Raw genomic sequence first — 14,926 nt, 5'->3', positions numbered from 1 at the left:
AAGGTAGCGTATTTTGATTTCGGAATTCTACGTGGCAAGAATGATAAAGAAACACGGAACTACGCAGATATTTTGGTACACAACCTAGTCATATGGACGGTCGACGAATTTTGTCGTTGAAAATTTATCCATTTCAATTTGTCATTTTGGCCAACCTATGAAGTGATGCCATATATTAAGTTGCCAATGTCAAATGAACTTTTGCAAATTTCAACAGTGGCTTGATGTATCACCCAAAAAAGGAAATTCCTCTAAAGTTAAATATTCTAGCATCAAGTCCATTATTATCTTCATCAATCAACAGAAGTATTCTCTAGGCTCTTGGGTTTGTACATCTTATTGTTGGTGGAATCATTGATAATTGATCATATAATATTAGACTCAAATTCTGCATTATTCATTCAGTTGTCATATTGAAATTGAGCTAAGGGAAATGGGAACATGTGGATCAAAACCTAAAGGAGGGAGGAACTCTGTATCTCACAAGCTTAACAAGATTGAACCCTCTGCTTCTAAGAATGTTTCTTGCTCCAAAACTACATCCAAAGGTATAATTTCAGCTGATTTTCTCTTCTCGTCGGCCTAAAAGTGTAGGGGTCGTTTGGTTGCCGGTTAGGAAGTAAAGTAAATTATTCTGTCATAAAAAAAAATTAAAAAAAAAGTAAAGTAAATTATTCATCTATTAAAACCAGCACAACTAATGGTACCATATTTGGTAATTTTTAGTTGCTATGTATGAAATTTAGTACACCAAGTACGGTGTTTGGTTACCACTTACATCCCACATTACTAATACATGTATTCCCTCAGTTCACTTTTATTTGTCCACTATTCTAAAAATATATTTTCACTTTTACTTATCCACTTTTGCATATGAAGAGAAAAATAATTTATTTTTCCACTTTTGCATATGAAGAGAAAAATAATTTATTTTTCCTCTTTTGCCCTTAAGATTAATTACTCATTCCAAATTATTTTTCAAATCCAATGCAATTGTACACCAATTAATATGGGTATTATGATAAAATATACATTTCATTTATTATTTTTTAAGGGTGTGCAAAGTTCATAGTGGACAAGTAAAAGTGAACGGAGGGAAATCTATTATTTTATGCAGGGTAGAAAATGGAATAATTAATCATGAATAATTGAACCCTGCATTACTCTAACCAACACCCAAACAATGCCTTAGTTAAAGTGCTAGTAGAAAATAACAGGTACCTAATGAAAAATAATCGAGGTGGGCAAGTTGGCTGATTTCCTTCCCAAGGCATCTATATTGATTGTTATTCAGTTGTTGCACTAAAGCTTTGGATTTTTTACTAGCTCAAAGAAGAGTTAATAACCTAAAAGTTGTTGATCATGAAACTTTTTGAGAATTATGCTGAATTGTGCTTCTCTTTGTTAGGTACACGTTAAAATTCTTGTTTCTTTTATAGACTTGATCACTTGACTATTGAAATATCTTGAGACTGCTTTTTGGAAAAATCATGATATTGACCCGTCCATTTATTAACTCAGCCCATTTTGACTCGTCCAAATCCAGCTAGGCCGTCCATTTGACACCTCTAGACTTGACTATTCAAATATCTTGAGACTGTTTCTTGAGAAAATCATGATATTGACCCGCCATTAATCCGCCCAATCAAGCCCAACCTGCCTATTTGATACCACTAGACTTGACTATTGAAATATCTTGAGACCATTTCTTGGAAAATAATGAAGCTGGAACATAGTCAAAAGCAAGTGCGTTCTTTCATATTCAGTAGGATTGGCTTGATTGGTATATGATTCAAAGTGTTTTCTTTGGCCTAAGCAGGAAATGCGGAATTAGACCCAGAGGTGATGATTGAATCGGACAGCGACGATGATTTTCATAGCGCAAAAGATGGTAATTCATCCGAGTCATTAAACATTTTTAGTCCTTGCTTTAATGTCTTTTCCCTCGTGTTGCACCCCTCGTTGTTTTTTCATTTATTGAACTTGATGGGCTGGATAAGTGATAAATGTTGTATCTAATTTTCAAGAATTTCAGTTTTTTCACAGAGTGGCAGTGGATCTTTTTCAACCATAATTTCTCCAAGATTTTATGATACTGTTTGTAACTATGGTAATACTGCTCTTGATCCTCCTGGAAAACATGAACAATCATTTGCAAGCATGGAGACAAATTTTGTCAAACAAGGTTCCGTAAAAGGAAAATCTTCAACAGATCCTCAGCTAAAGTCCAATAATCCTGAGAAGAAAATGAAGAGACCAGGCCCTATTGACAAAACGTCTAACCGAAACATGGATAAAAATGTTGCGAGAGCTGAAGGAATTCGTCATGAAAAGAGAAAGTCTGCAATCCCAAGCTCACCAGGCATCAAAAGGAAATTAACTTTAACCAGAATATTATCTTTTAAGTGGAGGGAAGGGTATTCAAATTCTGTATCATGTAAGTGTTTTTTTCCCTATATTTATTGTCGATGGCCAGCCCTAGTCTGTAATTGATTACTTCTCTTTGCTTATACCTCTAATACTAATAAATGCATTGAATGTTGAGGGTGTGTTTGGTACGAAGAAAAATGTTTTCCAAATAATGTCATTGGGAAAATTCACTGCTTTAACCACTGGTAAGACATTTTTATCAATTTTTAGTGCTAAAAAATTTCACCAAAATACTATCCAGTTTGCTAATACTATTATCAATGTTTTATTAATATTTTTCTGGAAAATCTATTTTCTACTCTTCAACCAAACAAAGGAAAATATTTTCCGGAAGATGACTTCCGTAATACTAAATGCACCTTAAGATGCTTTATGAATCATTTTAAAAAGGCAGTTTATCTTGAATTTAAGCTATAGTATATTTAGCCATTAGACATCAGTGTAACATTATTGATGCAATTAAGAGGCTAACAAATTCAGACAAAGGGACTGCACTTTATACATATTGACTATTGCTATGCTGCTGCTAGTACAAGCTATATGTGAATTTCCAGATGATCTTTTGATGTTAAATATTCACTTGCATTAATTACTGATTTTCCATTTCCAGTGTCGCCAAAGGCCTTCCTGCGAAAACCAATTGCTGGTTCTCAAATTCCATGCAGCCCTCTCCAGATTAAACTATCCAACTCTTGGTCATCTGTTGAGCCAAATACTTTTAGAATTCGGGGTAAAAAGTACTTCATGTAAGAGATTTTCAAGCACACAGTCCAGCTCTAGTGTATTTTTTTGCTCAAATTAAATTCCTGGTTTTACTTCTATTCAATTGAATATCAAGTTTAGTCCCTCTATATGTATTATTTGGCAGGGATAAGAGGAAAGAGTCTGCTCCAAACTATGCTGCATTGTATCCTTTCGGGGTTGATGTATTCTTATCACCACGGAAAATTGATCATATTGCACGTTTTGTGGAACTTCCAACCGTTGGTTCACCTGGCGTAGTTCCTCCCATCCTTGTTGTAAATCTTCAGGTATATCCGTACTTTTCTCACAGTGTATATATCATCATTCTTTTGTTCAACAAGGTGTCAAAGAATGTTCACTCATCTTCATAAACAGAGATGCTTGACAGGTTGTAAAGATTAGATTGATACTTCTATGCCAACATCAAGCTTGTAGAACCACACAAGCGAAGATGTGGGGAAATTATATAAATTGAATGGAACATCGTCAATCAACTCATCTTAGACAAAGTTGATAATGAAATAAGAAAACAATAAAAATAGAGAAAAAATCCACCCGAATTGGATTTTTTGAGAATCGGATTTGGTTAGACAATGTATGGATTGATAAATAAGGATTGATAGTTTAGCAAGGTACATAATGTATTGTCAAATATTCAATATGATTCTACAAGATCTAGTTTTGTTCAAGTAACGGATTCTGGCCAACTGAGAGGGTCTATTGATCAATCCAGAGATTATTAGGATTCCATTAGTAATGAGGATTTAGAAGCAGAGAAATAGTTTTTGGAAGATGTCTTGGTACTAATGATTGACTGTTATCTCATTTCAGATACCATTATACCCTCCTACAATCTTCCAAAATGAATATAATGGTGAGGGGATGAATTTTGTTTTCTACTTCAAGCTTTCAGAAAATTACTCAGAAGAACTTCCGATTCATTTTCAAGAAAATATCCAGGTAAGGTGGTGAATTTCCCTTGAAAAGCAGTTAATTATAAAAAAAAAAAAATTAATAACTGCTCCTGTAGTTAGATACATATTTGTTGTTAGTGTGCACTTATTAATGATTTTGGTCGTTCTGAATAAATTGCTGACTAAATATTCTTTTACTAATTGCTATTTGCAACACAGAGGTTAATTCGTGATGAAACGGAGAAGATCAGAGGTTGGGCTGTAGATAAAAATGTACCCTTCAGAGACAGATTGAAATTATTGGCGCGAGTTGTAAACATAGAGGAACTTCATTTAAGTGTATCTGAGAAGAAGCTCATGAATGCTTACAATGAAACGCCTGTGCTCTCACGTCCTCAACACAAATTTTATTTGGTAAAGCCTATCAAAATTTTGGTGAACTTTTGTTTCCATTCACTTGGTTATCCATGAGTCAATTTCTCAAATAGTTATCTAACTTACAATTTTTTCTACAATATTAACTAAACTAATTTTTGTCACTTTAAAATCTCTGAACTTATGGCTGGTTACCCGAAAATAAATCTAGTGGGGAGATCCATTAAATCTGACTGAAAAAACCAAGTAGGCACACCAAATCAGCTAGAATACCAATGTTGCTTTATAGAAATCTTATGTTGTGGTGATCATTGCAGGGGAAAAACTACTTTGAGATTGATTTGGACATTCATAGATTCAGTTACATTGCCAGAAAAGGGTTGGAATCTTTTAAAGACAGATTGAAGAACGCGGTCATTGATTTTGGTCTGACAATTCAGGTAGCTATATATTACAGATTCCAAGGAGGATTCAACTTTCTCTCAAAGACAGATCTAATATTCTTTGTAAATTTGGTGCAGGGAAACAAGGCAGAGGACTTGCCAGAAAATATGTTGTGCTGTATTAGATTGAAAGAGATAGACTATACCAAATATCAGCAGTTAGGTGTCTGAATTAACTACACAAATAAGTAGACGGCTCGACAAGCTGAACCTTATTTTTGACTTAATTATAGAACAAGGTCATAATTTGCACCAGTTGGCAATTCTTTTTGGTCATAATTTATTCTGGTTAAGTGCATTGGTATAAAACAAACTAGCAAAAAAGTGAATAAATGAAAATTTGCTTCACCACCTGCTCGATGTTGTGTTGGTCAAGTTGGATTTGTATTCTCTTCATGGCCGTTGTGAGGTCCATACAATCCAACATTTGTAAAGCATTTGTTGCAAGTACTGTAATGTGAAGTGTTCACAGCTGACAAGCTCACTTTTAAATGTTGGTTCTACTAGTATAATTATAGATTCGATGGAAGCTTTTAAAAATGCATGTACATCATATAGCAGATCTTGGTTGTCAATTCAATTTCCACTATAGACAAAAGGATTTCCAAATTGTGAAATTTGTATTTGCCATATTTGTACATAGTAGTTCAAGTTTCGTCTAGTTTTGTACATTTGCGTGGATTCAATTTTTTTATTTATTTTTTATTTTTTATAACAACTTCAACAAAGTATCTACAAGATAGCTCAAACTACATAGACCACATCAATGAGTTAAGATTTTATGAATTTGATGCAGGTATACCATGTGATTAATTCATGAACACACATATCTTCTTAACCACCGATCATCATTAAAACTGTGGTTGACTTTTTAGATTTGGAAGTGTTAACGCTGAATGTTGCAGTGGCATGCATTCATGAAAGGGCTAACATTGCTTTGTCTTTGATAAAAAGAAAAGTGAAAACCTCTTATGGTTACTATTAGAACAAAAGCCAAGGAACTGAAAACTGGCAAAGCAAATTAAGGATCATCTTGACATTATGAAGAGTCAATAATCAAGGTAAACATCTAGGAGTGGTGGAAAATCCATTAACATTTGCTTGTCGCGAGCCAAGATAGTGTCCACGAACGAATCCATTGTAGAGGAACAAGTGGCTTCTTCAACCGGTTGCTTTTCCTTAACTTCGGTAACTTCCCCACAAGTATGATTCTCCGTCTGAAATGAATTGGACACATCTTTTGACAAAAATGTCTCCTGTTTTTCCTCTGCAAGTATAAACTCGTTCCAAGTTGACGTAGACGTAGATGAAGAAGATGGCATAGTATGAACCTGAGATTGCATAGAAGAGAAAGAAGTAGAATAGCTATATGATGTGGGATTAAATGAAGTTGTTGATGAGGATACTTCACTAATACTATGTGTTTGAAGATTCTCCTTAGGATACGGTGTGTATTTTTCTTGTAACTGGCCATTCATAATATTGTGAACAAATTTATCATGGGGAGTTCCATTTGAGAATGGAAATTGCTTTGGTTCCATAAAGACCTGGTTTCTTTCAGTGGCATTTTTGGGCAAATGGATATGATTTCTTGCATTTTGAATTGGAAGACCACTGATTTTCCCATACTCAGCAAAGACTTGAGCAAATGGTTTATGTGTTACGGGATCAATTCCCATGTTCACTAGCTTTTTCTTCAGCTTTGTGTTCCAGTAATTTTTGACATCATTGTCTGTTCTCCCAGGTAATTGCTTTGATATTAAAGACCACCTAAAACATACAAATCACCAGCTGTTAAAAATCAAGCTCCTTCTTTTTCTTCATTTAAGTGCATCTGGTATGACACAAGTCATTCACTATGGAAAATGTTTTTTTTTTTTTTTTTTTTTTTTTGAAAAATGTTATGCATAGAAACTATTTTATGGAAATTGTTTTACTGAGTAGGTTGGTGAATGAAAAGTATTTTCCATAAACAAATATATATTAAAGATTAACAATACTATTAGAAAAATGTTGAGTGTTTTGACACATTTTGAGTTGCATTTAGCGAAACTTACAACCAAATACCACTCGATCATCTAATTTACAAAATATGTACACAGTGTATAGGTAGTGTATGTTTTTTCCTTTTTTTAGGTAGTTTATAGTTTATACTACATGTATATATACACACACACACACTCTCACACTATACATACCTATACACAACATATACAGCCGAAGTGTATAGGTAGTGTATATTTCGGCCATGTTGGTAAACTAGTTGGCCGAATGGTACATTTACGTAAGTTTCCCCATTTATGTTGGTTAAAGAAGTGACGTGAAGTTAAAAGTTGAGATAATTGTGAGAGAAAACTTTTGCGCCAAAAAGTGAGGGAAGTCATTTTCCCTAAAAAATATTTTTTGACAACCAAACACCAGAATATGACTTATTTTCTTGAAAAAATTCTTTCATACAATATACACCTTTTCTTAAAGCTATTTAAATATTTTCAAGAAGTTAGGGAGCGGAAAAGAAAAACTAACCTGCTACCTATGGTTTTGTGAAGCTCAAGGATGCACTCTTCTTCTTGAGGTGTGAAGTTGTCATGCTTAAGATCTGGACGCAGATAATTAGTCCATCTCAGCCTACAGCTTTTTCCACACCTATTCAGACCTTAATTCCCATTTTATACAATCCAACTATCACTATGAGTAGACGTGAACAATAAAAAGAGGTAGATCTAGAATTTAAATTTGAAGGGTTAATTAGAACTTAGTGTTATTGAAATTTTGGTAAATTTTCACATATATACTTATATTTTTTGTAAAAGATACTGGATTCAGTTGAACTCATTGAAACTACACTGCGTCCAGCTTTAGTTTGTATTTAAGAGACATTTATACCTGCTTTTTGAGGGACCAAAGTCCAGTTGCCAATTCCATGAGTGGCTACATAAGCAAGAATTTTTGCATCTTCCTCAGGTGTCCAAGGGCCTCTTTTCACATTTGCTTTGTCACAACAAGGAGGCCTTCCCATTATGATGATAAACAATATCAAGATTTGCAAGGAGAAGAGGGATAATAAGGGAGAAGAATTATATTGGTATAATGGTAATGCAATTTTCATTAGTTTACAAAGCACTTTTGGAGAGGGGAGATTATTAAACTAAAAGAAGGCATGAAATGCATGTAATGGCTCCCTTTTAGCAACAATTGCATGATCTGCTCAAGAAAACCTTTTGACGTGACTTCAAAAATAATGCATGATATGGATGCAGCCTTTGCTGCTTTGCACAATGGTTTTCACTTGTACCAGTGTTTTCAACACAGAACATATTGAATATATTATCTAAACAAGTACTAAAATTTCAATAAAAATTAAATTCTAAAAGTATAATGAATTCAGGTTAATTATGAAGATTGAATTTATCAAGTTTAAACTTTGAATCTGCTCAGTCAAAAAGACTAATACAGTGTAATATATGGGTTAATATAAGGTGATTTTTAGATTTAGCTGATTCTCCCGGCTAGAAGTCACACTGAATCTGTAATACTCTAAATCTGTTATAACTAGAGCCACAATACAAATTGAGTCAGCATGACATTTTCTTCAGAAGTTTTGACATGTTGGCTGATCATCAAAGTTTCTTTCCCAAATACTATACCAGGCAGTGAATTAAGCACCTTAATACCGTGTAGTACCAAGTTGTAAAATAAAATGAAAAACAAAAAGACAGATCTTCTTCTTGCCTGCGTTAGTTTAGGTTATGACTTTTATTAGTACTCCCTTCGGTTCATTTTAATTGTCATGTTTATTAAAAATAATTGGTCCAAATTACTTGTCAATTCAAAAAAATCAAGATTTAATTAATTATTACCTTTCACCTTTACCCTTACTCGAATGTGGAGAGAGATTAATATGGTACATAAAAAGTGTAGAATTAAATTGAGATAAAAAACTAAATAAGAATAAATTAATCAAATTATTCTTTTAGTTAATATTCTCTCAAGCGGCATGCAAAAAGAAAAATATAATACTATGTAAAATGGACTAGAGAGAGTATCTTCAATGAGTGATGGGAAGCAATAGTGAGGTAATTGGGCTTTTTCAAAAATTCCTTTAAGTTGCATCTAGTGTTTGATTCAGGATTTAAAATTTATGAAGGGAAAAAGGGTTAAATTTGTATCGGACTATGCGAAATGGGTTTGCCATTTGTTAGTAGTTAGAGATAAATATGCTCTCGCCGTTACTAAAATAGGCTAAATATACGCATATTTTCAAGCGACTGAAGCTTAGCACCCGAAGATGACACTTATGTCGCAATTAAGGATTAATATTTGGGACAATGGTCATATTTGCTCCTCTACTTTTGAAAAGAGTTTAATATTGCCCTCCGTTGTACTATCAGTTAATATAGGCCCCTAACATCATAATATAGTTCTTCTTTTGTTAACCTCATCCACTTTAGCCATGTGACATGCCAACTTACCAAACCAACCCTTCTTCCACAATTACCCAAAGTTACCAACACCTTCACCTTATATACCATTACAACCAACATAAATCATCTACCGTCTTTCATTTCTTTAAAATTAGAAATTAACAAAATATTTGTAAGAAAAAACATTTGCACTATATAATTCAATGATCATTAATCATTACATTATTATTCCTGCATTATATTGGTGTATAACTGTGTTCGCGAGTGAAACGGATTTTAAGGTCAATGCCTCTCATTCTTCTTCTGCATGTGATTGTATTTTGTAACACCTCCACTAGCTTATAGGATTTCCGTGGGAGAATGTGAATTGAGTAGATGTAAGTGGACACTTGGTTCGTTGTAAAAAGATGAATGTAGGAAAATAGAAATTTCTTTATAAAATATTTTTAAAATTGCTCTTGAGAAAAAAGTATATAAAACCTTTTTCTAAATGCAAAAAAAAAAAAAAAAAAAAAAAAAAGTAAAAAGTGATACATGTATATAGAATCTTACGATAAGGCATAGAAGCAACCCTAAACTATAGCGAAATTGCCAACTACACATCTAAACTATGCCCCCTATGACTCCCCTAAACTTTGTTTTTTTTCGTATTATTTACCCCCCTTAAACTTATTTTTCGTATTATTTACCCCTTCACTAATTACCTAGTAAAGAAAATAAGTAACAATGTAGCATGTGCAAACACACACTTATTCTAAACTAAAAAGTAGTCTTAACGTTTTTTTATATTTGATTCTCTTAAAATCAAACAACCGGACCATCACTAAGTGATTCAAAAAAGAAAAGAAAAATTAAGAGAAGAAATGGAGATCATAACATTGAAAGAAGGAGGACGAAGAGTTTGAGAGTGGATGAGAGTCCGGTCGTTTGAGTTTGAAAGAATATATTAAATGAAAAAGACATAATACCTCCTTTTTTAGTTTATAATAAGTGTGTGTATACACATGCTGCCTTTTTACTTGTTTTTTACTAAGTAATTAGAAAGTGGGTAAATAATATGAAAAAATAAGTCTAAGGGGTTAATAATAGGGAAAAATAAAAGTGCAGCGGGCTATAGGGCCATAATTTAGGTGTGTAGTTAGCAATTTCGCCATAATTTAGAGGTGTTTCTATGCTTAATCCCTAGAATCTTGGTTCACATTTTTTAAAGTTAGCAACGAACTAAACTATTATTGCCTGCTTTTCATATTTGTACATCAAATCGGATACAACCAATTCATCGACTTCTTTTAAATCAATTTAATTTGACCTTTCAATTATGTTTGATAGTTAAGTTTCTTGCTAAAACGCAAGCAATCAACGATCAAGTATGGAAGAAAGGACTTGCCTTCTCCTATTGATTAACAAAAAAAGAAACACTAAGTTGGAGCCTAGCCTCAACCAGTTTTCAGACCCTTACAGGCCTGATACCACCCCCACCCCCGTCAAGTTGACTAATGCGGGTTACAAATGCCCAGCTTGCACAAGAGAGGAACATATTGAGATTTTCCCAATGTCTTCATAAAGTATCTGCCAACAGCTCATGTGCAGGAACAAAGCAAAGCTAGTACTAATATTCCCATGTCAACGTAACCAATAAGGTCCCACAAAAATAGCTAAAGATAAAAGATGAGGACTGACACGGAAAGAAGACCCTAATTTAGTGCTCCTTTGCTCCTAATTTTTATATAACACACTTTCTTTTTAGTTAATTCAAAAAATAATGATACCTTACTATATTTAATAAAAATCTAATTTAAATTTACCTTTTATCTTTAATGAAATGATTTCTAACCATACAAATTTCTATGATTTATCTTAGACCACAAGTTTCAAAAGTCTTCCTTTATTTTTTAAACTTTATTTCTTAAACTTTGTGTCAATTCAAACACCTTCATATAAAATGGAATTGAGGGAGTAGTTTTTTAACAATTATTTGGCTACACCGGGTGTAAACAAGAACTAATGAATTTAATCGCGCTTCGCGCGGAAGAAAAGATATGAATAAACTGATGAAATAATAATTTTATAAATTTATAGAAAAAGAAAAAATAAAAGTATTTTCTTTCTTATGAAAGAAAGTCTTTTTCAAAGATTCTATATAAATTTAATTTTCTTGTTACACACATAAAATTGAATTCTCTATAATTGAATTAAGTCACAAATACCAATATGCTCATTATAATTATTTGTGGAATCTCACAAGAAGATCATAAATTAGCTCTCTACATTTCAAGTATACTAACTGTATTGATGATAGTTTATGAAAAGTGTACAAATTACTAACTCGATGTCTATAAAGATAGCTTTCTCAAATGCCTTAAAATAGAAGTAGTGTTAAAGAATATCTTTTTATAAGCAAATAGTTACATATAGTAACAATAACTGGATTTAGTAAAGTTATCGATTAACATGCAAAAAAAAAAAAAAAAAAAAATATAAACCATTTTTTACCTATAATAAGTAACATGAATCAACTTTCTCAACCAAAGTTCTATTCAATATTATGTTATTCATTACCCGACTTAGAATTAGGATAAAAGAAACTTCACCCATACTTTTTTTTACCTTTTTTTACTCAATTAAATGTCTCGCAAGATATTATTCCATCGTTCGATGTGAACAATACATAGTCATTCTTTATATATTGTCACTATCAATATTTAAAATTTGGTAGATAGGCGCAAAAAAAAAACCGATCTTTGGTAGGTAGGCGCAAAAAAAAGGATCTACACAGGGGTGGGGGTGGCATGGCACCCCATAGATTAATAATTTTTTTATATACTTATGTTGTAATTTGCTTAAATTAGGTTAAATATTTGATCCTACCACCCCTAATCTTAAATTAGACAAAAGTGTCACGGCTGGTAGACACACGTTTGAATCTATCTTGAACATTTTTCGACTCCTGTTTTTCTTTGTGCTTTTTTACTTGCTTTGTTCCAAAGAATTCCCTTTTCGGCTATCCCAATTTTCTATTTAACTTTTTATTATTTATATTGCCTTTTCTTTGTTCTATTATTTTATCTGTGATCTCTAGCGAGAATGCATAAATAGAAACTTCAAAATCCTTTAAATTAAGCATTTCTCTTAATCTCAAATCTATGAGTATTTAAATCGAAAAACTTGGGTCTCAATGGGAATTTTTGATTGAGATCAAAATTCAATTTTTTTAATAATTTCTTTTGTTTATTACTCTCTCCGACCATGTTTACTTATCTATATTTGACTTGGGACACTCTTAATAAGCAACAAAAAAATGAGAAATGAATTGGGGTACTTAATAATAAGGGTAAAATAGGTATAAAACTGTAAATTATGTCCTGATTTTTCAAACTATATAACTTACAAGTAAAAGTGGACATAGATTTTTAGTATAATGGACGAATAAAAACGGACGGAGGGAGTATATTATAAAAATTTATGCTATTCTATAATTGTTAAATTCAATTTAAATTACTTTACTGGTTAAATTGTGATGGAAATTTCATAAGCATTGCTTAGAAAAAAACATGAAATTTCTGATTTATTTTTGAAAACTTATAGTTTATCTAATTCTACATTTACTTATGGGGTGTATTTACCTATTGAAGAGTTTTTCTATTATTTTTCTTATTTTGATTGGTGTAATTCCCTTATTGAAGATGTTATTTTACTTGTGCAAATTCAATTTTAATTATACATGAGATACAAGTCCCTTGGTAAAAATGTTGATTTTACTTTTGTCGTTAATGGGTGTGATTTCTTGTTTAAGATGCTAATTATGTTCGTTTCTTGATTTTTGAGATGTAATTTCATATTTGCAAATTAAAAAAAAAAAAAAAAGCCTATTAAGTTGACCCGAATAAACTAAAAAGAGATGGACCCGACCCAAATACACGTTCCTAACAAGATGTACATTGAAGAAAATTATGGCACTCGCTACATTCAAGTCCTAGATCCGCCTCTGGATCTACATATGGTACATTCACTAACACGTAAATAAGATTGAAGAACAACAATGAAAGTAAATTAAAAGAATTGCAAATATTACATCAACTTAAATGCATCTAACAAAAGCCACCTATGCCACTGGCCAGTAAATCTATGAGACAACAATAGATTCCTGATTGTTTTTATTAAAGAAGATTTTCTTATTTAATTACATATCTACGTAGGACATGTTGAGGAAGTTTTCTGAAGAGATCAATAAAAAGGTACCTCTTCAGGGATAAAATTTTCTTTTAGGATCTGTTCTATGCATTGCTCTTACGCTTTATGATAATTTTGTCCTTCAAAAAAATAAAAAGAAAGCTATGTATCGAGAAAGTTATGTATCGGGAAACTATTTTATCCTCTAAAACTCTAACTCAAATTTGGGAATTTAAAACACATATATTTTTAAAAAATAAATTGAAACCAACAAATCAGAGAGGTCAAAATTACTTATTTCGACAAGTTTGATGGAACCGACCCTGTGCAAAATCTGATAAAATAAAAAACAGATTGTTAGTATTACTCCACCTCTAGATCGAGTATTGTATTTGTGTTTCATAATAAACATGTCCACGAATTTAGGGAAAGTTGTCATCATTTGCAAACCATAACAATGCTATCTTCTTCTCCTTCTACAACGGAAGAGGAACTTCCAATTAACAGAGGTTTCTTCAAGGTGATGGTGTCTGATTTACACTCTGAACTTGTAAGATAAAAATAATCAAAAAAGAAGAGAAATGCAAGGCTTGTTACTTGCCTGGGCTAGATCAATATGTAAAACAAAGTACATATAAAAAAAAACGAAGGAAAGAAAAAGAGTGATTTAAGGAAATGATATGAGTAGCATTAACAATGAGGTTAATGGGAGGAAAAAGGGTATACCAACGAAGGGATTGGAAAGGTTTTAGGAAAATGGATTAATAGTGCTAATTAGTATAATATAAATAAATAAGGCCATCTTTAATATTCAACAAATTTTAAGGTAAAATATTTTTTAAAATACATAAAATCTTTAAAAAAAAAAAAAAACTATGAGGTACACCTCATATTTCTTTTGCCTAGAATTATATATAGATTTAATATTAATAAGCCTTTACTCTTTTTTCTCCAAATTAGCCTTTATTGGTAGATAGTTGAAGATAGGGGTGTCAATGGTACGGATCGGGCGGTTATTTTATAAAATTTATACCATACCAATTTTTCGGTTATTTTATTTTCTATAACCAGAATTTGACTTTTTGAAACCATCCCATCATCTCGATTTTTCTTCGGTATCGGTACGGTTCGGTTAATTTTTCGGTATTTCATAAAAAAACGTCATATAAAAGTTGCAAGGAGAAGTTGTACACGATATCATGCATAATTTTATAAGACTTTGAAAAACTCTTTCGATAGTTTTTTTTGTTTAAAAGGTGAAGAATCAAGAAAACATAAATGACAAGAATGGAGATCCGTCCCACTATTAAAGACAGAAAATTTAGGTCACACGAGCGAGAAGTAATCAATCAAGATGAGACACAAGAACTGAGTCTAATAAGATTCAATATCCAATAAAAGAATTTAAATCATACGAGAGGAAAGA

At 32.2% G+C, this 14,926-nt stretch overlaps 2 protein-coding genes across 4 annotated transcripts; one reads left to right on the top strand and one right to left on the bottom strand.

The window, feature by feature from the left end:
• The first annotated feature begins 214 nt into the window (after window positions 1–214).
• On the top strand, window positions 215–6,450 carry LOC132037841 (uncharacterized). Of its 3 annotated transcripts, XR_009410054.1 has the most exons (10): window positions 216–548; window positions 1,820–1,891; window positions 2,036–2,437; window positions 3,041–3,176; window positions 3,299–3,461; window positions 4,006–4,134; window positions 4,308–4,502; window positions 4,781–4,903; window positions 4,985–6,074; window positions 6,181–6,450. XR_009410054.1 is itself a non-coding variant. In XM_059428479.1 (9 exons), exons 2-9 carry the CDS (start codon window positions 1,868–1,870, stop codon window positions 5,075–5,077), a joined length of 1,254 nt encoding a protein of 417 aa, XP_059284462.1. In that variant the 5' UTR covers window positions 215–548; window positions 1,820–1,867; the 3' UTR covers window positions 5,078–6,450. The 3 variants fall into 3 exon arrangements, 2 of the variants coding, with proteins under 2 accessions (XP_059284462.1, XP_059284461.1); XM_059428479.1 differs by having other exon boundaries at window positions 215–548; window positions 2,047–2,437; window positions 4,985–6,450; XM_059428478.1 differs by having other exon boundaries at window positions 4,985–6,450.
• LOC132037843 (transcription factor MYB35) lies at window positions 5,789–7,940 on the bottom strand. The gene is made up of 3 exons (XM_059428481.1): window positions 7,793–7,940; window positions 7,433–7,562; window positions 5,789–6,676 (listed from the first exon to the last, which is right to left on the bottom strand). Exons 1-3 carry the CDS (start codon window positions 7,923–7,925, stop codon window positions 5,956–5,958), a joined length of 984 nt encoding a protein of 327 aa, XP_059284464.1. The 5' UTR covers window positions 7,926–7,940; the 3' UTR covers window positions 5,789–5,955.
• Between the last annotated feature and the right edge of the window lie 6,986 nt (window positions 7,941–14,926).

Source organism: Lycium ferocissimum, chromosome 11 (genome assembly GCF_029784015.1).
Source record: "Lycium ferocissimum isolate CSIRO_LF1 chromosome 11, AGI_CSIRO_Lferr_CH_V1, whole genome shotgun sequence".
NCBI classification, from domain to species: Eukaryota; Viridiplantae; Streptophyta; class Magnoliopsida; order Solanales; family Solanaceae; genus Lycium; species Lycium ferocissimum.
Note: the sequence above shows the minus strand (reverse complement) of the source record. Positions and strands in the feature narration are given on the sequence as shown.